General features: G+C 63.2%; 2 protein-coding genes across 4 annotated transcripts in view; both read left to right on the forward strand.

Annotated features, from left to right (window-relative positions):
* Positions 1 to 3,943: 3,943 nt before the first annotated feature.
* On the forward strand, positions 3,944 to 19,118 carry SLC4A9 (solute carrier family 4 member 9). The gene is given in 21 exon segments (XM_076350518.1): positions 3,944 to 4,212; positions 6,025 to 6,185; positions 6,401 to 6,550; positions 6,688 to 6,749; positions 6,826 to 6,983; positions 8,729 to 8,816; positions 9,114 to 9,268; positions 9,913 to 10,029; positions 10,244 to 10,418; positions 10,726 to 10,859; positions 10,974 to 11,245; positions 11,906 to 11,961; positions 12,058 to 12,240; positions 12,349 to 12,462; positions 13,104 to 13,265; positions 13,450 to 13,628; positions 13,881 to 13,953; positions 17,053 to 17,121; positions 18,020 to 18,193; positions 18,510 to 18,665; positions 18,861 to 19,118. Coding segments are annotated over 21 exon segments (2,958 nt in total). The 3' UTR covers positions 18,912 to 19,118.
* Positions 19,119 to 20,055: 937 nt separating this feature from the next.
* ANKHD1 (ankyrin repeat and KH domain containing 1) overlaps positions 20,056 to 22,044 on the forward strand; it is a 117,604-nt gene continuing 115,615 nt past the window's right edge. For all 3 annotated transcript variants that reach the window (XM_076350085.1, XM_076350086.1, XM_076350087.1), the window contains exon 1: positions 20,056 to 20,346. In XM_076350085.1, the coding sequence (XP_076206200.1) occupies positions 20,071 to 20,346 (276 nt within the window). In that variant the 5' untranslated portion in view covers positions 20,056 to 20,070. The remainder of the gene's footprint in view (positions 20,347 to 22,044) is intronic.

Genomic DNA, 22,044 nt, shown 5'->3' on the forward strand with positions numbered 1-22,044 from the left:
CTGGGCCGCTCGGTGGGGAGCCCGGGGGAGCTGATGATCCCTTTAGGGCTGCGCTAAAGCCGCGGAGGGGAGGAGACGGCTCAGGGAAAGCAGACGGGAAAGGTTATTGACCGGTCTCGGGCAGGGGAAGAAGAGGGGGGATCACGGTGTGCTCCGTGGCACGCGGCACGCTGCCGCAGGGCGTCTGCCGGCTGGTGGGACTAGTGCCAAAGGTGGCCTGGGAGGTTTTGGGAGGAGCAAGTGCACCCCGCAAGAAGAGCGTCAGGACCTCACGGTTCAGAGCTAAAACCTCCTCCTGTGTCCTTGGTGATGGGGTGGCACCCTGACGGGGGACAGACTTCCAGCCGCGTCCCACCCTGTACTGGCGATGGGAGAGGGGTGGTGGTGGCAGCCTGAGATGGTGGCAGAGACCCTTTTTGTCCATGAGGCCACCTTTGTGCCCCGATGGAGAGCCCGACCAGTTCAGTCACAGCTTCATCTCGCAATCTCCTCCTAGTCGGTTGCTGTCCCTGTCTCCTCCCTCCCAGCCCATGGCCGTTGTCTTTGGGGGTTGCCAGAGCTTCTCTGTCCCCTTCACCGCGCTGGCAACCGCTTGTTGTGTTTGGCCTCGTCTTCAGCCCAGGTGACGGCCCAGAAAACTCTGCTGACGCCAGCGCTGGGTGAGCAGAGAGTCTTGTCCCAGCTCACATTCGGGTCAGCCGCGGCCCCTTGCTGGTTCCTCGAGGTCCCAAGCCCCCAGCCCTGCTGCCGGTTTGGGTTCAGCAAGGCGTGATTAAATATTCCTGCAATTGTTGTCGACGTCTCCAAGGAATACCGCCGGATTTGGCAACCCCCCTGCTCACGCCCTCCTTCTTGCTCAGACTTGACTTTTGCAATTGTTTGCTGGATGTTTTTCCTTCCGCCTCCTCCGGCCATCAGCAGCCCGAAAGACTTTGGCAGCAGAACGAGGCGGGTCAGTGGTGGCCCGGCCGAGGGGCTGCGTCCCTGGGGAGCCCTGCGCGGTGGCTCCCCGGTAGGTGCCTCTGTGGGGATGGGATTTTCCCCCCTGCCAGTTCCCCGAGGCCGGGCATGCGCGGGCAGTGTTTGCTGGCTGACCTGGCACCTGGGGAGAGAGAGGCACCGGCTCACGTCGGCTGCCAGGGAGGTTGTTGGCACAGAGGGCTGGCAGCGGGCAAGGGGGGGGTGGTTGCAGGCTGCCGTTCCTGCCTGCCTCCCGCTGCCTGCCTCCCTGCCTCCCGCTGCCTCCTGCTGCCTCTCTCCCTGCCTCTGCCTCGCTGCCTTCTGCTGCCTGTTCCCCTCTGCCTGCCACAGCCTCCCTTGACTCTCCCTTTCTCTGCCTCCCACAGCCTCTGCAGCCGCCCCCTGCCCACCTCCTGCAGCCACCCACAGCCTCCCTGCCTGCACCTGCTGCCAGCCATGCACCATCCCGTGCCGGGGGCCGTGCTGGGGCAGCCCCCACAGGAGGGGGAGGCGGACGCCCGGGAAGGTTTGGGGCCCCCCAGGGCCTCCCCGGCTCTCCTCATCCGTGGGTCCTGCTGCTGGGGGTCTCCCTGTGGTCCCCACCCCGGCCAAGGGCACCCCCCCACGCCACGGCACCCACCTTGGGCACATGCTGGTATCACAGAGCAAACAGCCTGGCAGGCACAGGGAGCACGGCTGGGAGGCGAAGGCCAAGGGAGAGGCGGATGCCAGGATCTGGCTCCATGGGCAGTGTCGGTCCCCCAGGAGGGTGGCCCTGGGGAGCACTGTAACGGCGTTTTGGGGACGGGAGGATGGGGTGCAGGGCAGAGCAGGGGTGCAGGGCAGCCCACCAAGGCCACCCCCAAGTCCCCAGGCCTCCACACAGGCGAGGGGGACTGGGGTGGGGGGATCCGTGGCAGCCCCGAAGCTGGGAGAGGGCAGGCATGGCAGAGCCAGGGGATGGCTGGCCAGATAGGCCCCCCCCAGCGTGTGATCCCTGCCACTGTCCGACCTCTGCCCCACTGTCTGACCCCCCGCCGCTGTGACACCCCCTGCCACGCTATGTGATCCCCCCCCACACCATGTGAGCCCCCCACCATGTGACCCCGCTATGCCATGTGAAACCCCCCTGCTGTGTGACCCCCCTCCACACCATGTGACCTCAATGCTATGTGACCCCCCATCTGACCCCCACCACACTGTGACGCCTCCCCATGCCATGCAACCTCCCCAAAGTTATGTGACTTCCAATGCAATGTGACCCCCCCCCATGTCACCCCCCCCACGCCGTGGACCCCCACCATGCCGTGTGAATCCCCATCACGGTGTATGAGCCCCCAGACCCTGTGACCCTCCCTATGCCGTGCGACCCCCCATGCCATGCAAACCCCCAAGCCGTGTGACCCCCCCCCAGCATGCAGCCCCCCTGTTCGAGGCAGGCTCCCTCCCTCCTGCATCTGTGGGGGAATCACACCCCAGCGAAGCAGGATCTGGGCGTTGACCCCAGCCCCGAACCCTCCCCGGGCTCTCCGCCACTGCCCCCACCCTGTCCCCATCCCACACCTCTCCCAGAGGAGCCGGCAGTCTCCAAGGAGCCAGGGGTGGCCTAAGCCGAACCTGGTGCCACACGGCCAGGGGATGCCTCAGCACCTGGGGTGCCCTGGCATGGCTTCGCCCCCGCCATGCCGCAGGCTGCTGCTTTCACCCCTCCTGCCTGCACTGAAGGGGGGGCAGGATGAGGCCAGCCCCATTGGGCAACTGCTGGTGCTGGAGTGAAGCTTGTTGTGGGGCTGGAAGGAGCCCTGGGAGTCAGCTTGGGGCAGGGGACGGGCACAAGAGAGGTTTGGTTGGGTTGTACTTCAGGATAGTGGGGTTGATGGGGAGGGGTGCCCCCCCCCACCTTCCCTGGGGCCGGATCCAGCACCAGCAACTCCTCAGCCTCAGCTCCCAGCCCATCTGCCGCAAGGCAGGTACCAGCACCCCAGGGACCGGCACGCACCCACCCACACTCCCCTGAAACATGGCTTCGGCCGTGGTGGCGCCTGGCCCCGCACCGGGCTGCTCCCGGGGCTGAATCCTGCCCGGGGCCAGTGGGTTCCAGCACAACCCGCCCATGCTGGCTGGGTGTTTGTGTTGCCTGCCGCCGTGTTTGCACTGCATACAACCCGGCTGTTTGTTTGCACGGAGCCTGGGGAGCCAAGCCTGGTGACAGCGGTGGCGGGCATGCCGCAGGCAGAGCAAGCACGGGGTGCTGCTCTCCGCCAGCAGCACCGTGCTGGCCATGCCGTCTCCCCATGCCCGGCAGGGTGATGCGGCTGTGCCTGCGTCCTTCCTCCTCGCACACACTGCAACATCCGCTCGCCTGCTGCAGCCCACGTGGACGCCCTCCACATGCCGGGATGGCCTCAGCCCTGACGCGCTCCTGGCCCTTTCCGTGAGCCCCGCCACCGGCAGCCCCCTCTTGCCCCACTCTGGATTTCCTCAGCAGTGACACATCCTTCCCCAGCGCATGTCCCCACATCCCCTTTCCTGGGAAGAGCTGCCACGGGGCTCTGCCACCCCTCCTGCCGTGGGCACAGGTACCCTGGCGCAGGCACAGATGCTGCCACTGGCTATCCGGGGTTGGCCTTGCCGTCCCCTCGCCAAAGCCTTGCAGGGTGCGGGAGGGCTTGCGGGCACGCTGCTCCCCCGAGAGCACCAGTGCAGCTTTGTTCACGTGGGTCACTAGAAGAAGGCAGGGGGGTCCCCTGGTCTCTGGCCCAGGTGGGTGGCTGGGGGTGGCAGGAGCTGGCCACGCTGGGACCTGTGGGGCTGGCCCTGGTGTTTTGAGATCGTTGTTTTGGGCTCAGCTCCCGTGTATTGGTTTGTGGCCAGTTTAAACTGGTTCGCAGCTTTTATAAGGTGTGGGATGAGTGGGATCCTGCGAGTGCCAGCAGCTCCGGAGGGGAGCCCCTGGTGGGGGGTGGTGCTGGTGGTGGTGGCCATGTGAGCCCACATGCCCACGGTGGCCAGCACGGCTCTCCGGGAGGCAGACACCCGCTCACAGCCCAGACCAGAGGGGAGCAACTCCGAAGCTCCCTACCAGGCTTTCAGCTGCAGCATCTTCCCCTCCAGCATGGCCCCAGCGGCCGAGCGAGCCGGTGCCGCCCTGCAGCGGAAGGAGTGGGGGGACACCACCTGCCCGCTGCTCTTCATCCAGCTCAACCAGCTCCTCAGCACCCCAGCGGGGCTGGAGTGGAGAGAGACGGCCAGGTAGGCATGCCTGCAGTGGCCAAGCTCCCTGGCGACACTTTGGGAAGCCCAGCCTTCGAAAGCCCAGCTCTGATGGAGCCCACGACATCTCCCAAGGCTGGTGGTTCCTCAACCTCAGCCCCAAAGCAGGGCTGCTCACTGCCCTCTGCCCCTGCCAGTGCCTGCGCTGCTTCTGCCTGGCTTAGGGTGACTCGCTTCATGGGAGAGGGCATGGTGTCAGGCAGGGCGCAGGCAGTGACCCTGCACGGGCACAGTGCCCTTGCTCCTGCTCCTGCCTTTGCTGCCTCTCCAAGGCTCCAGTGGCTGTGCCAGGGCTGGGACGGTGCTTTGACGCTCCCCAGATCCAGCTGCCCAGCACGTCTCAGGAGGTGACAGGGGGGTGTAGGTCAGGGCAGGCTTGGCTGCGGATGATGGGGCCCAACGGAGAAGAGCCGGGGCCAGCTGGGTGCTGGTGTGGGGCAGGAGCATGGCTGCGATGTCCCCACACCCCACACCGCCCCTCCACAGCTCGGCAGGGGCACAGGGACATGGGCCACGGGGGTCTGGGGGCAGTGGTGGGTCTGTCCTGGGGGTCAGAGAGTCTGGGGGGGGGGGGGCGCAGCCACCGGGCTGTGGCTGTGACAGCTCTCCCCGGCACCCGGCATGGCTGCCTGTCAGCAGGAGCCTGCTCTGCAGGGGCACGCTCTCCCCGTGCAGCACGCCAAGCCACCCCGCAGCAGCACGCCCACCCATGGGGACAAAGGGAAGCTCTGTCTGCGCCCGGCATTAAAATATTTGGCACGGCCTGAGCATGGCGAACAGCTCAAGACACTTCTGTTTTGACTCCAGCAAGCACTGCTAGCGGCAGGGCAACCCCCAGTCCCAGCACAGCCTGGGGACGGGTGGGTTGGGAGCAGCCCTGCGGAGAAGGACGTGAGGGTACTGGTGGGTGACAGATGGGACGTCAGCTGGCACTGTGCGTCTCCTGGGCTGTACCACCAGCAGCGTGGCCAGCAGGGCGAGGGAGGGGATTGTCCCCTCTGCTCTGCTCTCCTGAGACCCCCCTGGAGCACTGCGTCCAGCTCTGGGGTCCCCAGCACAAGACAGACACGGACCTGTGAGAGCGGGTCCAGAGGAGGCCACCGAAATGGTCCGAGGGCTGGGACAGCTCTGCTGTGGAGAGAGGCTGAGAGAGTTGGGGTTGTTCAGCCTGGAGAAGAGAAGGCTCCGGGGAGACCGTACTGCGGCCTGTCAGTATATAAAGGGGGCTTGTAAGAAAGATGGAGAGAGACTTTTTACCAGGGCCTGTTGTGACAGGACAAGGGGCAACAGTTTTAAACTGAACGAGGGCAGGGTTAGATTGGACATAAGGAAGAAATGTTTTATGGTGAGGGTGGTGAGACACCGGGAACAGGTTTCCCAGAAGAGTTGTAGATGCCCCATCCCTGGAAGTGTTTGGGGTCAGATTGGACGGGGCTCTGAGCAACCTGATCCAGTGGAAGATGTCCCTGCCCATGGTGGGGGGTTGGACTGGCTGGTGTGTGAAGGTCCCTTCCAACCCAAACCCTTCTGTGATCCCATGACTGGTGAAATCCCCCTGATCAGGAGATTGGAGTGAGGTGTGGGTCAGCAGGAATGGGGACGTGACTACTGAGGCTGCCCACCTGCCCCTGCTCCACGAGTACACTGCAGCCCCCTCTGAGCCCCCCAAGCCCCTCCCTGCCTGTGCCAGCCCCATGCCAAGCTCAGAGATGGACCCAAGCTCCAGCTCCCCCTGCCTGGCATGGGGCACGGGACTACGCTGCCGCTGACCCTGCACATCTCCCCGGGCAGGTGGGTGAAGTTCGAGGAGAAGGTGGAGGATGGCGGGGAGCGCTGGAGTGCGCCCCACGTCCCAGCCCTCCCCCTGCAGAGCCTCTTCCAGCTGAGGACGTGCCTGCAGAAGGGGACGATGCTCCTGGATCTGGATGCCACCAGTTTCAAGGAAATAATCGGTATGTGGGGAATGCAAAGGTCACCTCCTGGGACGGGCTGGTCACCAGAAAGGGACCGGGCCACCAGGAGGTCCCTATATAAAAGCACTGATGCATGTTAGCTGGGTACCTGGGGTGGCTGTCTGCTGCTCCAGCAAAGTGCACTTTTCCCTGGGCAGCCCCCCACCGGGTAGCGAACCGGGGGGGGCTCAGGGCTGTCCCCATCCCTGTTGCAGCCAAGGCACTTTCCGGGCAGCCTGAGGAAGCAGAGCTGCAGACCGAGCTGAGGGAGCGCCTGGCAGCCCTCCTGCTCCAGCAGCCACGGCACCAGCCCACCAAATCCCCGCTGCGGCTCCTTGCCGAGCTCGGCCTCTCTCCCTGCCGAGGTAGGCACGGCATTCGGCCATGGGTGGCGACATGGCTGTCCCACCGGCCATCCCTCTGCTGCCACCAGCCTGGGGCAATACCCATGCCGGCCGTTTGCTTGCACATGTATTTTGCTGCTTGCTCCCTTTCATTGCAGGGAAAGCCAAAAGCTGGTCTGAGCTGGGAGTCCAGCTCTCCGAAACGCCTCTTAAGGAGCAGGTACGGCAGGACGGAGCTGGGCTGGGAGCAGCTGCTGCATCCTGAGTGCCCAGCCGCGGCATCCCTTTCCTTTCAGCTGAGAAACCGATTTAAGAAGAAGGTCCCGCCAGGGGCTGAAGCAGCCCATGTTGCCGTCGGTGAAGTTGAATTCCTGGAGAAGCCCTTCACCACCTTCATCCGCCTCAGGCGAGGGGTGGCCCTCGGCTCGCTGGCCGAAGTTGCTCTCCCCAGCAGGTAAACGGAGCATGGCGATGGTCCCGTGCCCCACTTCATCCCTGTCTCCCCACTCCCTCCCACACAGGACAAGGCTTTGCCTGGCAAAAGCAAAGGATACGGCACCCAGTGCCACCTGCAGTCCCAGAACCCTGGCTCACTGCTTCCCCCCCTGCTTTTCCCAGCTCCTTAGGAGCATCCCGGGATGGGCTGATAGTGGACCATCTGTTGGGCAGCTTGGGGGGGACATCCCCTGGGTTATACCCACCTGGGCTCTGCATCCACTCTCCTCCTTAGGGGGGTCTGGGTGCTCTCCACTTACTGTCCGGGAGCATGGGGGCTCGCGGCTGGGAAGGGATGCAGGTTTGCAGGAGCCTCTTGCCCTCCTGCTGCCCGTGATGCTCTCCTGAGCGGTGGGGCAGCTCTTGTGGCACTGTTGGCGTAGGGGGAAAGGGGCAGGTTAGGATGTGTTTCTCCATGGATGAGGAACGCATCGTCTGAAGCCATAAGGGGAAATGGTCAGTGTGTCCCTTGAGCCAGGGACTTCCTTAGGGAGCGTGCAGAGGAGGCAGGCGGGGATCAGGAGGGACATTGCCACCTCCTGGTCACTCTGCCCAGAGCACCCGTCCTCCAGGAGCTGGGTGGAGCCGGACATCCATCCACCTCCTGTTCTCTCCTTGGTGGGAGATGGGTGGCAGGTCCCCAGGGAGTGCCCACGGGTCTTGAGGGGCTCACGACAACCCTTTGCCCTGTATTTTCCTCCCCCAAACAGGAGGGGAAGGAGAGCTTGTCCCTACCCATCCCTTTGCCTGTGGTGCCATTCCCTTTGCTGGCCGCCCCAGGCTGTCCCACGGGTGCAGCCACCATCTCAGGGCTATCTCCCACCCAGATTCATCTCTAGGATCTTAAAGTTTTCCCATTGCCTTGATGAAGATGCCTGGGTGAAAGCAATCCCAGGTGGTTACTGTCATCTCCTGACCCCTTGGAGCAGGCTCCAGGAGGCCTCCAGCACTGATGCCCCACATCAGGGCTGCAGCAGGTTCTGTCAAGCCACCTTCAGCCCCACTCGTGCTGCCGGAGGAGTTTCCCTACCCCCTCTCTAGAGGTTTGCTCGGGGATCACTGGAACCTCTCCGCAGCCTTGGGGTACCAGGACTGTAACCTTTTTTGCCAGTTTTGGAAAGGAGTGGAGGGCTTGGTTAAATATTTGGATGGGCTGTCCCTCTGGAGACCTTATTATTTTGCAGCACCCTCTGAGGTGTGGGATTTTAGCCATATTTCTTCAAGGACTCTGAGCCCTCTTTCCAATCTCCTCCCGTGTCACCGTAGTCCTATCAAACCTGCTGCCCGTGCAGCTGGCAACCTCTCCTTCTGGATGCTAATGCTCCTGCATCCTGCCTGCGAGCAACTTTCCCATGAGCATGACCCCACAGACAGCCCCAGCCGAGGATGTCTCCTCCTCTGCCCCAAAGACCTGTCCCGTCCCCCCCTGCTCCCAGCCCAGGTTTCTGTAGACCCTGTGATCCAGCCGGGGTCCTGGTGTCCCATGGTCTCCTGTGGGGTTTCCATGCAGTGGGCAGCAGACACGTGTCTTGTCTTCTGCCCCCGAACCCCCCACTTAGGGTGGCCACCCCTTAGGGTGGCAGCAGCCCCCCAAGCCTGTCCAGCTGCCATCCCCAGCATCCCCGCAGCACCATGGTCTCCCCTGGGAGAAGCATCCCCCGGCAAGGAGAGGGCTGCTCAGGAGATGTGCTGTCTTGCCTGCAGGTTCCTCTTCATTCTGCTGGGTCCCCGAGCTGAAGTGAAAGCCTACCATGAGGTTGGCAGGGCCATGGCCACGCTGCTGACTGATGAGGTGAGCCTGGTGCAGCACCCGTGGGTGGGATGGGCCTGGGATGAGGCCTAGGCTGAGGGCACCGGGGCTCCTCTCCTCTGCAGGCTGCAGCGGGGGAGGCAGAGGATGGGGTGAGCTGGTGGCATCCCTTGCCCAGGATAAGAAAACAAAGGTTTGGGGTGGGTCTGTAGGATGTAGGTGCACCCGTGGCACTGAAGTCGATGGGTGCCTTTCTTGGTGATGGCTGCAGGCTGGGAGGAAGGCTCCGAGTGGCTGAATGCAGGGACGTGGTGGCTAATCCACGGCATCTCCCCCCAGCTCTTCCAAAGGGTTGCCCGACAGGCTGAGCACCGAGAGGACCTCATTGCAGGGATGGAGGCGTTCCTGGATGAGCTGACTGTGCTTCCTCCCAGGAAATGGGACCCCAGTGCCCGAATTCCTCCACCGAGCTGTCTGCTGTCTCCACACAGGAGGTAGGCTGGAGGGAGGGCACCTGCAGCCTCTGCCAGCCCCTCTGCAGGGTCCCAGGTGGAGACCTCTGCCTGTGACATTGAAATCTCCATCTCCATGGGGATGAAGCAACCCAGGAGACAACCTTTGCCAGTAAGGTCCTCCCAGCCAAGCCCCTCTGCAGCTCCGGCTGATGACCACAGCTCTGGTCCCTGCTGCTGTTAGTTCTGCTGTCCCACTTGGCAGGGGATGGCAAAACCGCCCCGCGTGCCCTTCAGGCAAGAGCTACTGGGAATGCCGGGTTTCAGCACTTGGATGTGAAACTCATCCTCCGAGCAGGGCACCTCCGGCTCTGCCCAGCTCCTCCACCAAAAACAGTCCCACTAGGGCTGGCTCCAGGGCTTGCTGGAGGAGATCATGGCTGGGTTGGAAGGGACCTTTGAAGAGTCTAGTCATCTAGTCATCTAGTCCAACCCCTCCATCTCTCCTCCTCCTCCTGATCTTTCTCCTCCTCATCATTATCAGGGGATACACGAGGTCACCCCAGCCCTGCTTGAACCCCTGTCCCCTCTCCATCCTCCCTGTCCCCTCATAGTGTCCCCTAGACGCAGCTGGGTCCTGAGGGCTCCAACCTGAAGCCTGTCGTCTCAGGCTCTGTCTGCCACAGGACCGCCATGCACCCGCCGGATCGGCAGTCCCATGGCAATGGGGACACGGCAGGAGCTGGGGACAGAGCCAGTCTGGGGCACCCGTGCTCCAGGGAGGAGCTGGAGAGGACGGGCAGGTGGGTGCCTGGAAGGACGAGGGTGGTGGGAGGTGCAGTGGGATGCCGAATTCGGGGCAGGGCATTGGCTCTCCCCAGCACATGGGGCCACCACATCCAAACCACTCTGGGCTGGTGTCTCCTGGGGAAGGGACCGTCCCCTGCCTTGCAGCTCTCTCAGGGGGTGATGGCTGGCTGCGGGGGGCTGCTCTGAGATCTCCCTCCGCTGCCCCAGGCTTTTTGGGGGGCTGCTGCGAGACATCCGGAGGAAGGTGCCATGGTACGGCAGTGACTTCTCCGACGCCCTGCACCCCCAGTGCCTCTCGGCAGTGCTCTACATCTACCTGGCAACGGTCACCAATGCCATCACCTTTGGGGGCATGCTGGGGGACGCGACCGCCAACATGCAGGTTGGTGCAGCCATGGGGTGCCCCGCACCAACCCCACTTGGCCCAGCCTGCGGGTCTCCTGGGTGCCCACCTCCCACCGGTGCCTGGGGAGCCAGCGGTGCCGCCAGCGGTGCCGCCAGGGAATCCTGAGCATCACCCCAATCCTGTGTCCTTCCCTGGCCTCTGTGGTCCCCGAGCACTGACCCTGCACCTTGCAGTGCAGGGAGGTGCAGGCAGCTGCCTGCAGCTGTGCCGCTGTGGGGGACAGGCCTGGGACCCCTGTCCCTGCCACATGCCTGGTGCCTGGCACCCCTCCCCTGCGTTTCAGGGCGTGCTGGAGAGCTTCCTGGGCACGGCCTTTGCTGGCTCCATCTTCTGCCTCTTTTCCGGCCAGCCCCTGACCATCCTGAGCAGCACCGGCCCCGTGCTGGTCTTCGAGCGCCTCCTCTTCTCCTTCAGCCAGTAAGTACCCTGCCAGGGACGGTCCCTCGGGCCACTGTCACCTGGCTGGGGCATGGGCCACCATCACGCCAGGCGGGTGTTGTTGTTGAGGCTTTGGGTCACACTTCCCACCAGGGACCACAGCCTGGACTACCTGGAGTTTCGCCTCTGGATTGGGCTCTGGGTGGCCTTTTTTGGCATGGTCTTGGTGGCCACCGAGGCCAGCCACCTGGTGCGGTACTTCACCCGCTTCACCGAGGAAGGCTTCTGTGCCCTCATCAGCTTGATATTCATCTACGACTCCCTGAAGAAGATGCTGAGCCTGGCAGACGCCTTTCCCATCAACTGGCAGTACCGGCTGGACAACGTCACCTCCTACAGCTGCGTCTGCAACTTGTCCAGCCCCGGTGAGCCCAAGCAGCCACGCTGCTGCCCTGGGACTCCACTGGGACCCTGCCGCCGGCTAGATGGGGGGAGATGCTGGAGGAGGAGGAGGCTGCTCAATCCCATCCTCGCCTGCCCGACCACATCGGCACCTTCCTCCACTCCCCTCCATCCCATGTATCCATCTGTCCCTGCCTCCCAGCACTGCCCAGGCACCGGGCAAGGCAGCGCCGGGAGCAAGGGGACCTTTGGTCCGGCTCCTGTGGCTCTGGGATGGGGGATGCCAGGGGTGGAGGTGGGCACCAGGGTGGGTTTGTGCTGCCGTTTCTAGCCTGGTCTGTAAATCAGAGGGTGTTTCCTGGGGCCTGAAGACGTGTCCACACTGATCCTGCAAATGGGACCCACACCATGTACCAAAAGCATCCGTGTTGGGCACAGCCTGGGGCTGATGGTGCCTCCGAGTGGCTGGTGCTTCCGAGCCAAGCCCTTCGCAGGGGTGTTCCCCCTTGATGTTCCCCTGGCACCAGCCGATGCCAGAGCCTCAGGGGTCCCATGGGGCCCCATCCAGCACCCTGAGCCCTTGGGGAGAGCCTGGGGAGCTGCCCCGATGGCAGCATGGTCCCAGTCATCCTTGAAGGAGCGTCCCCATGGTCCTGGCACCCTGACGCCCCATCCCCTTGCAGGTCACAGCTCTGCAGGGAATGACACGATGCTCCCCTCGCCCCTGGTTCCCCGGCAGGTACAGCCCGTGCTCCCGGGCAGGTGGGCGAGGGGCTGGGGTGGGCCCGAGGTGTCCGTGCGTGACCCCTCCTCGCTGCCTGCCCTGTCCCCGCAGCCTCCTGCTGCCCCAGCCGGGCTGAGCAGGACCCAGTGCCTGGGTCGAGGCGGGCACCTCCTAGGGACCAGCTGCCAGTATGTGCCCGATGTCACCCTCGTCTCCTTCCTGCTCTTCGGGGGCACCTTCCTCTCCTGCACCGCGCTCAAGCACTTCAGGAGCAGCCGCTACTTCCCTGCGGGGGTGAGCATCTTTCGGCCACACTGGTGGCATGGCCACCCATCCTGGGTGCCACCCATCCCGGCAGCACCCCGCCCTGGCCAGCCCAGGCCAAGCCCTCTCCATCTGCAGGTGCGGAAGCTGGTGAGCGACTTCGCCATCATCCTGGCCATCCTCGGCTCCTGCGCCATTGACGCCACCCTGGGTTTGGAGACCCCCAAGCTCCTCGTCCCCAGCGAGCTGAAGGTGCCAGCGGGGTGGGCATGGCGCTGTCGGGGTGTGGGTCTGTGCCCCCCACAGTGGCCATCCCACCGTGCTGCTGCTGTCCTTCCCACTGCTGGGTCCAGCCCTATAGAGATGCGGGCTGCACCCCAGCAAACAAGAAGGGGTTGAACCACAGCCGATCCCATGCTCTGTAAACAACCTGGCTCGGTCCTGGACTAACCACGTCATGGTACAGCTCATGCTGGAGCGAGAGCCACAAGCTCAAGTTCAGGCTTGGGCTCCCCGCCCTGGGTGTGGAGCGGGGCTGGCATCACCTCAGAGCAGCCCATACTCGCCGCCACCTCCTTGGGCTTGCCATCATCAACGCCCAGTGCCACCTCTTCCACCCGCTCCTGGGGGCACGTGCCCGGCTCCTGGCTTGTGGTGCCCAGGAGCAACCTCCTGCTCTGCCACAGCCGGTGTGTCCCTGTGGGGGGCTGGTGGGTCACGTTGCCCCAGAGCATCCCCAGGATGAGAGAGGATGCTCCTCCTCTCCCCAGGTGGAGCATCCCTGGGTACCCACAGGGCTCCAGCCTGGGCGCCCAGGGCTGGTCCCGTCACTCAGCTGCACTGCAGACCCCACAGGTAGGTGGCGGCTGCCATGACCCTTCTGCTTTCCACAGCCCACGAACCCAGCACGGGGCTGGATCGTCTTCCCCTTCGGAGCCAACCCGTGGTGGGTCTGCCTGGTGTCAGTGGTGCCTGCCGTCCTTGTCACCATCCTCATTTTCATGGACCAGCAGATCACGGCCGTCATCCTTAACCGCAGGGAGTACAAGCTGCAGGTGAGCGGGGGACAGGGGCCAACAGGGAGGGCCCAGGTCCCGGCTGGACCCTGTGGGCCAAGGGGGCAGCCAGGGGAGGGCGGCACACCGAACTAGCCGGCAAGGTGGCCAGACCTCACTGCCATCCCTCTGATGCTGCCAGGGAGACGGCTCACCCCCAGCACTGCTGCCTCTCCCATTGCAGAAAGGAGCAGGCTTTCACCTGGACCTCCTCTGTGTCTCCCTCCTGATGGTCGTCACCTCTGCCACCGGCCTCCCCTGGTACGTCTCGGCTACTGTCATCTCCCTGGCACACATGGAGAGCCTGAGGAAGGAGAGCGCAACCTCGGCCCCCGGCGAGCACCCCGAGTTCCTGGGCATCAGGTACGTAATGAGCCCAGACCCCACTCCGAGGGACCCCCTGCCTGTGGCTGCAGAGCCAGGGGACAGGGACGTGCCCACGCTGGCCAGCTGACCCAGCTTTGGGGCTGCTTGTGTCTCCCCGGGGATGCCACCAGTCCCCGTGGCCATCAAAGCTGAAAAGATCAGAGACCCTGGGGGCCGGGAGGGCAGGCAGGGGCTGTGGGCTCCCAAGGGACCCCAGGGCACCCGTGACACCTGCACTGCTGCCCACAGGGAGCAGAGGCTGACTGGCCTGGCTGTCTTCGTCCTGACGGGGGTCTCCGTCTTCATGGCACCCGTTCTCAAGGTAGGGAGCCTGGCTGCTGGGTTTGGCCTCTTTTCCAAGGCAGGGGAGTGGCTGTATCCTGCAAGGCTGGTGGGTTCCTAACCCCACCGTCCGTCGTCCCATCGATCCATCACGGGAAGCCTGGCCAGCACGTAGGGAGCTGCGTGCTGCGTGGGAAGGGGCTGGGCAAAGGGTTTGGCTTGAGCGCTGCAGGACAGCCGGCACACCAGTGCACTGCTGCCCCAAGTCAGCTGGCCAGCCTCCCTGTGGGCATCGGGGTCCCCTGTGGTCCCCAAACACATGCCTCCACACTGCCACATGGGGGGCCGAGACTGGCTGGTGTTGGCTCTCGCCTGCCGCTGCTGCCACATTAGGCAGAGCCCCCCCAGTGTACCCTGGCCACATCTGGACTACGTGGGGGCAGGCAGGAGGTTCCTTTTCCTCCACCTCTGTCCTCACCTCTGAGGATGGCCTTGTAAAGCCTTTGATGTGGTCCCCCACAACATTCTCACCTCCAAATTGGAAAGATATGGGACTGAACATGAGCCGGCTGAACATGAGCCGGCAGTGTGCCCAGGCGGCCAAGAAGGCCAATGGCATCCTGGCTTGTACCAGAAATAGTGTGGCCAGCAGGAGTAGGGAAGTGATCGTGCCCCTGTACTCGGCACTGGTGAGGCCGCACCTCGAATACTGTGTTCAGTTTTGGGCCCCTCACTACAAGAAGGACGTTGAGGTGCTGGAGCGTGTCCAGAGAAGGGCAACAAGGCTGGTGAGGGGTCTGGAGAACAAGTCTTATGAGGAGCGGCTGAGGGAACTGGGGTTGTTCAGCCTGGAGAAAAGGAGGCTGAGGGGAGACCTCATCGCTCTCTACAACTACCTGAAAGGAGGTTGTAGCGAGGTGGGTGTCGGTCTCTTCTCCCAAGTAACAAGCGATAGGACGAGAGGAAATGGCCTCAAATTGCGCCAGGGGAGGTTTAGATTGGATGTGAGGGAAAATTTCTTTACTGAAAGAGTGGTTCAACATTGGAAGAGGCTGCCCAGGGAAGTGGTGGAGTCCCCGTCCCTGGAGGTATTTCAAAGACGAGTAGATGAGGCACTTAGGGACATGGTTTAGTGGGTGGTGGTGTTGGGTCGATGGTTGGACTCGATGGTCTTAGAGGTCTTTTCCAACCTTAATGATTCTATGATTCTATGATGAATAGACTGTTAGATGGATCAGGAATTGGCTGGATGGCCATGTCCGAAGAGTTACAGTCAGCGGCTCAATGTTCAAGTGGAAACCAATAACGAGTGGAGTCCCCCAAGGGTCCCTACTGGGATCAATACTATATAATATCTTCATCAATGCCATAGACAGTGGGGTCAAGTGCACCCTCAGCAAGTTTGCAGATGACACCAAGCTGAGTGGTGCGGTTGACATGCCAGAGGGAAGGGATGCCATCCAGAGGGATCTTGGAGGACGCGGGCCCATGTGAACCTCATGAGGTTTAACAAGGCTGGGTGCAAGATCCTGCAGCTGGGTGGGTGCAACCCCCAGTATCAATACAGACTTGGGGGAAGAACAGATTGAGAGCAGCCCTGCGGAGAAGGACTTGGGGATACTGGTGGGTGACAGATGGGACGTCAGCTGGCACTGTGCGCTTGCAGGCCAGAAAGCCAAGCATCTCCTGGGCTGTACCACCAGCAGCGTGGCCAGCAGGGCGAGGGAGGGGATTGTCCCCTCTGCTCTGCTCTCCTGAGACCCCCCTGGAGCACTGCGTCCAGCTCTGGGGTCCCCAGCACAAGACAGACACGGACCTGTGAGAGCGGGTCCAGAGGAGGCCACCGAAATGGTCCGAGGGCTGGGACAGCTCTGCTGTGGAGAGAGGCTGAGAGAGTCGGGGTTGTTCAGCCTGGAGAAGAGAAGGCTCCGGGGAGACCGTACTGCGGCCTGTCAGTATATAAAGGGGGCTTGTAAGAAAGATGGAGAGAGACTTTTTACCAGGGCCTGTTGTGACAGGACAAGGGGCAACAGTTTTAAACTGAACGAGGGCAGGGTTAGATTGGACATAAGGAAGAAATGTTTTATGGTGAGGGTGGTGAGACGCTGGAACAGGTTGCCCAGGTGAGTATTGGATGCCCCATCACTGGGAGTGTTCACGGTCAGATTGGACGGGGCTTTGAGCAACCTGATCCAGTGGAAGATGTCCCTGCCCATGGCGGGGGGTTGGACTGGCTGGTGTGTGAAGGTCCCTTCCAACCCAAACCCTTCTGTGATTTTGTGGTCGAGAAACTGGAGACCAAGCCTGCCTGGTCCTCCCTCTCCCTTTGCAGCGGGTGGTGAGATACAGGGCAGTGAGGGGTGTCTGTGGGCTTTGGGAGCCTCCCCCAGCACAACTCTTCTTGCCTCCCCAGCCCCAGGATGAGTCTGGCTTGGTCCTTCATGCAAGGACCCATCTCTCCTTATAATCCCCCCCTGCCACACCTGCGGCAGCCCCAGGACTAGCAGTTACCTCCTGCCTCAGGCGTGTGGATCAATGCTTCCTCTCAAACGGCCCTTGTGCGATGCCGGGGAAGCTGACCCAGCCCTGGGCAGTCCCTGTGTTCCTGGTGGAATCCATGGGGAGCAGCAAGTGACCCCCGCCTCCCTCCTTGCCTGCCCGGGCTTGGGAGAAAACCAAACCACGCTGAGCAACACAGAGGGCAGGAGCCAGTTTACGGTTGCAGAGGAGGAGGTAAAAAGGAAAGCAGTATGCCGGGGAAGCAGGACCCCCCCGGCATTTATAGATCCTGAGCCATAAGCCATACCTCCAAGTGGCTTGGTGTTGTGTTCTTCACCTCCAGCTTGGATTGCTCCCACCATATGCTGGAAAACAGGGCAAGGAACTCGGCGCATGTTTCCCCTCTCTGAAGTCTGCGATGTCCCCACATAAGCAGCGTAGCCAGGAGCACATCCGGGCTTTAAAGCCCTCGAAGCCATAAGATAAGCAAAAAGCCATGAAATTAAACTGGGCTGTTGGAAATTGAGGAAGCAAATGCTGCGGCCATGTGTGCAGGCTTTTATACAGAAGAGGACGCCCAGCGAGCGCAGCCCCTTCGGGGAATCGCGCCCTGCTGACCCCTCGCCCCGCTGTTTTGCAGCACATCCCGATGCCGGTGCTGTACGGGGTCTTTCTGCACATGGGGGTGGCAGCACTGAACAGCATCCAGGTGAGAGGGGGCTGCGCTGGGGGGGCTGGGGGGGGCTGTTTTGGGGATGCGGGGGTTTGCTTGATACCAGCTCTCACTGAGCAGCAGAGCCTGGATTTTAGCTCTGTGTGATGTGCAGCCTGGCACGGGTCTGTCCCCCCCCAGGCCCAGGACAAGGAGGGACAGAGGGACCTTTCTGGGGCAAAGGAAAGGGAAAGGGAGGTGTCTGGGACGTTGAGGAGCACCAGTGACTTCTGCACTGATGGATCAGGTGGCCTGGGAGAAGTGGAGGGACCAGTGGATAACCCAGACTTGCTCTCAAAGCCACAAGGACATCCCAATCTGGGAGCTCCAGGCAGAGCTGGGACCTGCTGGTCCTTTGGTCCTGGCATTGCCACTGATGTACCAGCTCTGTTCCTCTCCTGAGAAACCCACGGAGGGGAAAAAAAATCCCCACTCCAGAAATAGCTACCCCTTTTTTTCCTCTAAACAGTACATTTTCCTTGCAATTACCCTGCTCTGGATGGCAGGCTGGGAAACCCCCTCCCTCCATCCCTCTGCTTGGGGAATCCGGGGTTGTGCTCTGGCAAAGGCGCAGCAGTTTCCTGCACGCAGGGAGGGGAATCTAGGGCTTGTTATCTCTCAGTTAACCCTTTAAGACCAGCTTGAGTCCTTTCTAGATGTCTGCCTGGAAAGCACTCCCCTGGCCTGCGGCTATGGTGGTACCAGGACCCCTGGTCTTGCAGACAAACTCACCCACCCAGGCATCACGCTGGCGGCCAGCGCAGATGGCAGGAGGGCTGAACTGCAAAAACAATGGCAAAAACCCATCCTGCGAGCCCCGGTCCCAACAGGGAGGTGGGTGAGAGCCGCCTGAAAGCTGGAGGTGTGACACCCACGTGCCGTCCTCTCGCTACAGCTCACAGACCGCGTGCGGCTACTCCTGATGCCAGCCAAGCACCAGCCAGACCTTGCCTACCTCCGCCACGTGCCCCTGCGCCGCGTGCACCTCTTCACCGTCATCCAGCTGCTGTGCCTGGCCCTGCTCTGGGTCCTCAAGTCCACCATGGCTGCTATTATTTTCCCAGTGATGGTATGACATCCCTTTTAATCGGGTGGCGCTGCTTTGACGCCGGGCTGGGTGCTGCCCACACGTGCCCTGAGCATCGCTGGAGCGCCGGCGCTCGCCTTGGGCAAGGGGCGCAGGCGCTGCCCTGGGTGGGGGCGCACGTCCTGGCAGGTGGTGTACGTGGGTGCTCAGACCCCCCCAGGGCTGGCGGGGTCCCTGCAGGGCCACAACATGGCTTTGCCACCAGCTTTCACCTCCTGGCCAGGGGCCGGTGGGGCTGTCACTGGCCCCCAGCCCCAAGCACTGTGCGGTGCTGATCCATACTTTGCCCTGGCCCCAGCTGCTGGCGCTGGTGGGGATCCGGAAGGGGCTGGAGCGCGTCTTCTCCCTGCACGACCTGAGCTGGCTGGACAGCCTCCTGCCCGCGACGGCCAGGAAGGAGGCAGAGGGGAAACAGCCCAGGAAGCGGAAGGAGGAGGAAAGCAACGGCGAGGAGGTAGGCGATGCCCTGGGCGCTACGCCCTTTCACAGCCGTCCCCAGGGACGCTTCGGTGCGGGGGCTGAGCCTGGCCTGAGCTAAGGCTAAGCCGGCCTGGGACCGAGCTGCTTGGTGGGGCTGCGGCCGGCGGCGCGGTGGGGACAAGGGCTGGGAGCGCTGCCAGTCTCGTCCCCCTCTTGCTTCTCCCTCCAGTCCGAGCTGATGCATCGCCAAGGACCAGAGATCAACATCTCCGTGAATTAGGACCGCAGCCAGGACGCCGGGCAAGGCGAGGGGCAGAGGAGGCCGGGGCCGGGGCCTGCCCGCTCCCGCCCAGCTCGGCAGGCGCGGGTCTGACGGCAGGCGGGCACCATCGAACCTCAGCGTGGTCTGGGTCGGAAGGGACCCTCACCGACCGGCCAGGCCGACCCCCGCCGCGGGCAGGGACACCTCCCACTAGGTCGGGCTGAGCGCTCCCAGGGACGGGGCACCCGCGGCCCCTCGGGGCGGCCTGTCCCGGGGACCCCCACCCTCGCCCCGCAGCGCTTCTTCCCGCGTCCGACCCCCCCCCCCCCCCCCCCCGCCCTCTGGCAGGTTAAAGCCGTCGCCCCTCGCCCTGTCACACCAGCCCGCGCCCCGCCGGTGCCCGCGGCATCAACCGGCGCCGCGCCCCGCCCCGCCCTCGGGTGCCCCGGGCCCGGCCGGCGGCGCTGACAGAGGCCACGTGGCCGCGCCGGTGTCGTCACGGCAAGGGGGGGGGCAGAGTGACGGCGCGCTCAGCCTATGGCGGCCCGCGCTCGGGACGGGAGGGAGGGAAAGGAGGGGGCGGGCCGTTCGCCTCGATAGGCAGCGCCCGGCTCCAATCGCCGCTCGGGACAGGAGGGCGTGTGCGGTCTCTCGCGCTGACGGAGACCTTCAGAGGGGTTCGAAGGGGAGGGGGGCCCAGGCCACGGCAGGAGCCAATCGGGCGGCGCCAGACGCCGTGCGTGGTGAGCGATGTGCCTTTCGACCAATCGGAATCCGCGACTCACGGATTCGCTTTGACCGACAGCCCGCTCGCCCCGTCGGCGCCCGCAGCTCTGGCAAGGCACATGACTGATGTTCCGGACGACCAATCAGCTCCCGGAAAGTTCAGGAAGCGAGGCCGGGGGAACGGGGCGGGGCGGCGGGCTCTAACCGTCTCGCCGTGCGCTCTCAGGGCAGCATGCTGGGAGCGCGTGACGTGACCCGGAGTGGCGGGCGCCGCGCCCAATAGAGCGCCGCCGTCGGCCGAGCGCCCCCAATGGGCGCGGGCAGAGCGGCGGGTGGGCGGCGCGGCGCCCGCGGCCGGGTAGGGTGTGAGAAGTTAGTGGCGCTGCTGCGGTGCCGTGAGGGGACGGAGACGGCTGGGCTCTGTGAGCGGCGGCGGCCCCGGATCAGCGCGATGCTCACGGACGGCACCGCCGCCCCCGTCGGCGACGAGGAGATCGACTCGGTCGCTCCCCGCGCGCCGCCCGCCGCCGAGCCGCCCGCCGCGGCCGGGCCCTCCCCGCTGGGCTTGCGGGCCGTGCGCCTCTTCGGGGAGGCCGGGCCCGGCGGGCCGGGAGGCCCCGGCGCGCCCGCGGCTGGCGAGGCCGCCCTCGACTTCAAGCTGGCGGCCGCCGTGCTGCGGAGCGGGGGCGGCGGCGGCTCCGGCAGCGACGAGGACGAGGTGTCCGAGGTGAGCGATCCCGCCGGCGGGCCCGGCCCTCCCCTCCCCTCCGCCGCTTCCTGACAGGCCCGGCCGGGGCCGGCGCCCGCCCTCCCGCTCGCCGCGCCGGGCCCGCCGCCGCCGCCAGCCGGGCGCTCGGCGCCGCCCCGACCGGGCGCGGGGGTCGCGGGCCTGCACCGCACCCCCCTTCCCCCCCCGCTCCGCGCCGGCCCGGGCCTCCCCGCCGCCATGGGCGTGAGCCGGCCGCACCGGAGCCGCGGGGGCGGGGTCCCGGCGGCCCCGCACGGGCAGGGCGGCCCAGGGCCTTCTGCCGAGGCCGGGGAGGAGGGAGGGAGAGAGGGAGGGAGGGGGTCTCGGCACCGCCGCGCCTCCCGCCGGGCCCCGGGGAAAGGAGGCTGGGCGCCCCGCCTGCACCCTCCCGGGGCGGCCGGGCCCTCTGCTCGCCGCTGCCTCTCTGCGTGCGGAGGGTGGGGGAAAGATGTCTCCCGTGCCGCTGCCTCCTGACCTCTAGGAGTGGTTTCCACTTTGAACCAGGTTTGGAGGGGGAGGTGAGATCCTCCACCCAGCGGAGAACAAAGTAAAGCCTCTGGCCCCCGGTATTGCTACCCTGGACTGGGAGGAAGGATGTGGGATTCCCAGACTGCTAAATTCCTGAGAGAGATATATGTATACATACACACACACTTTTATGCAATAGAAATACTTCTTACCCAACAAAATGGAAGAGGGTAATGGAGGTGTCTTCCTTTGATCTTCCAAACCTGCAGAGAGTTTTAAGGGAAGGGTGTGGGGGAGGGACTGGAGCCTTATCCCAACCCAAATGGAGCATTGTTGGGCCTGTAAACTTGCATCTAATGCTGCTTTATGTAGCCTAGGGAGAGAAGATAAATGAAGGCTTTTATCTGTTGCTACTGCCCACTCATCCTACACCAAAGGGTGAATCTTATTTCCTTAGTTGCCTCTTTTAGAAAGAAGGCTTGAGATCACAGCCGCCATCGTAGCCCTTGTGTAGTCTTAGTGGAAAGCACTAAGAGAAAGTGGCTAGCACTTGCAAGCTTGTTGCGGTTCCAACCTTTTGTACTTCCCTGTGCTTCTGCAGCAGGAAGAAGATGGTAGCCAAGGCGATACATACCATTTTTACTTTGGGGGCCAGGAGTGGGTACTTCGGTACGTGTCCATGTTTCTTCTGAAGAAATGGAAGGAAGGGAGCCTGCATTCATGGTCCCGTGTCTAAATTTTTTGCCTTCCATTGATGATCCTCTTTTGTCCAGCCCTCCTGAAAACCGAGCTGACAGGTCTTATCTGAATAAAAAAGTGATTAAACTGATGCAGACCCACATTTGCACTTTGCTCGTGACCACCTAACCTAAGTTAAAAACTGTGTTAACAGCAGGACATTTAACTAAAGTAAAAATCTGATGATCAGGCAGATGAGCGCTTGCGTGTGAACGTTCCTTGTGTGATTGGTATCCTGAACATATGATGATACGGGATTACGTGTTCAAGTACATACCTGTTTTGGGGAGCTGGAAGGCCTACTGTAGATAGAATAGGATGCAAGTAATTTATGAGTTTCCGCTCCCTAGGATGTCTTTTATGTCACATTTTAATGTATCTTTGAAGATACAAAGCAGTAGTTACAGAACCTGGAAAATGATGGGGAATGGGCTATATCAGAGTGTTTGTGGCTCTTTACAAGATGAGCAG

Source organism: Aptenodytes patagonicus, chromosome 12, assembly GCF_965638725.1.
Source record: "Aptenodytes patagonicus chromosome 12, bAptPat1.pri.cur, whole genome shotgun sequence".
NCBI lineage: Eukaryota > Metazoa > Chordata > Aves > Sphenisciformes > Spheniscidae > Aptenodytes > Aptenodytes patagonicus.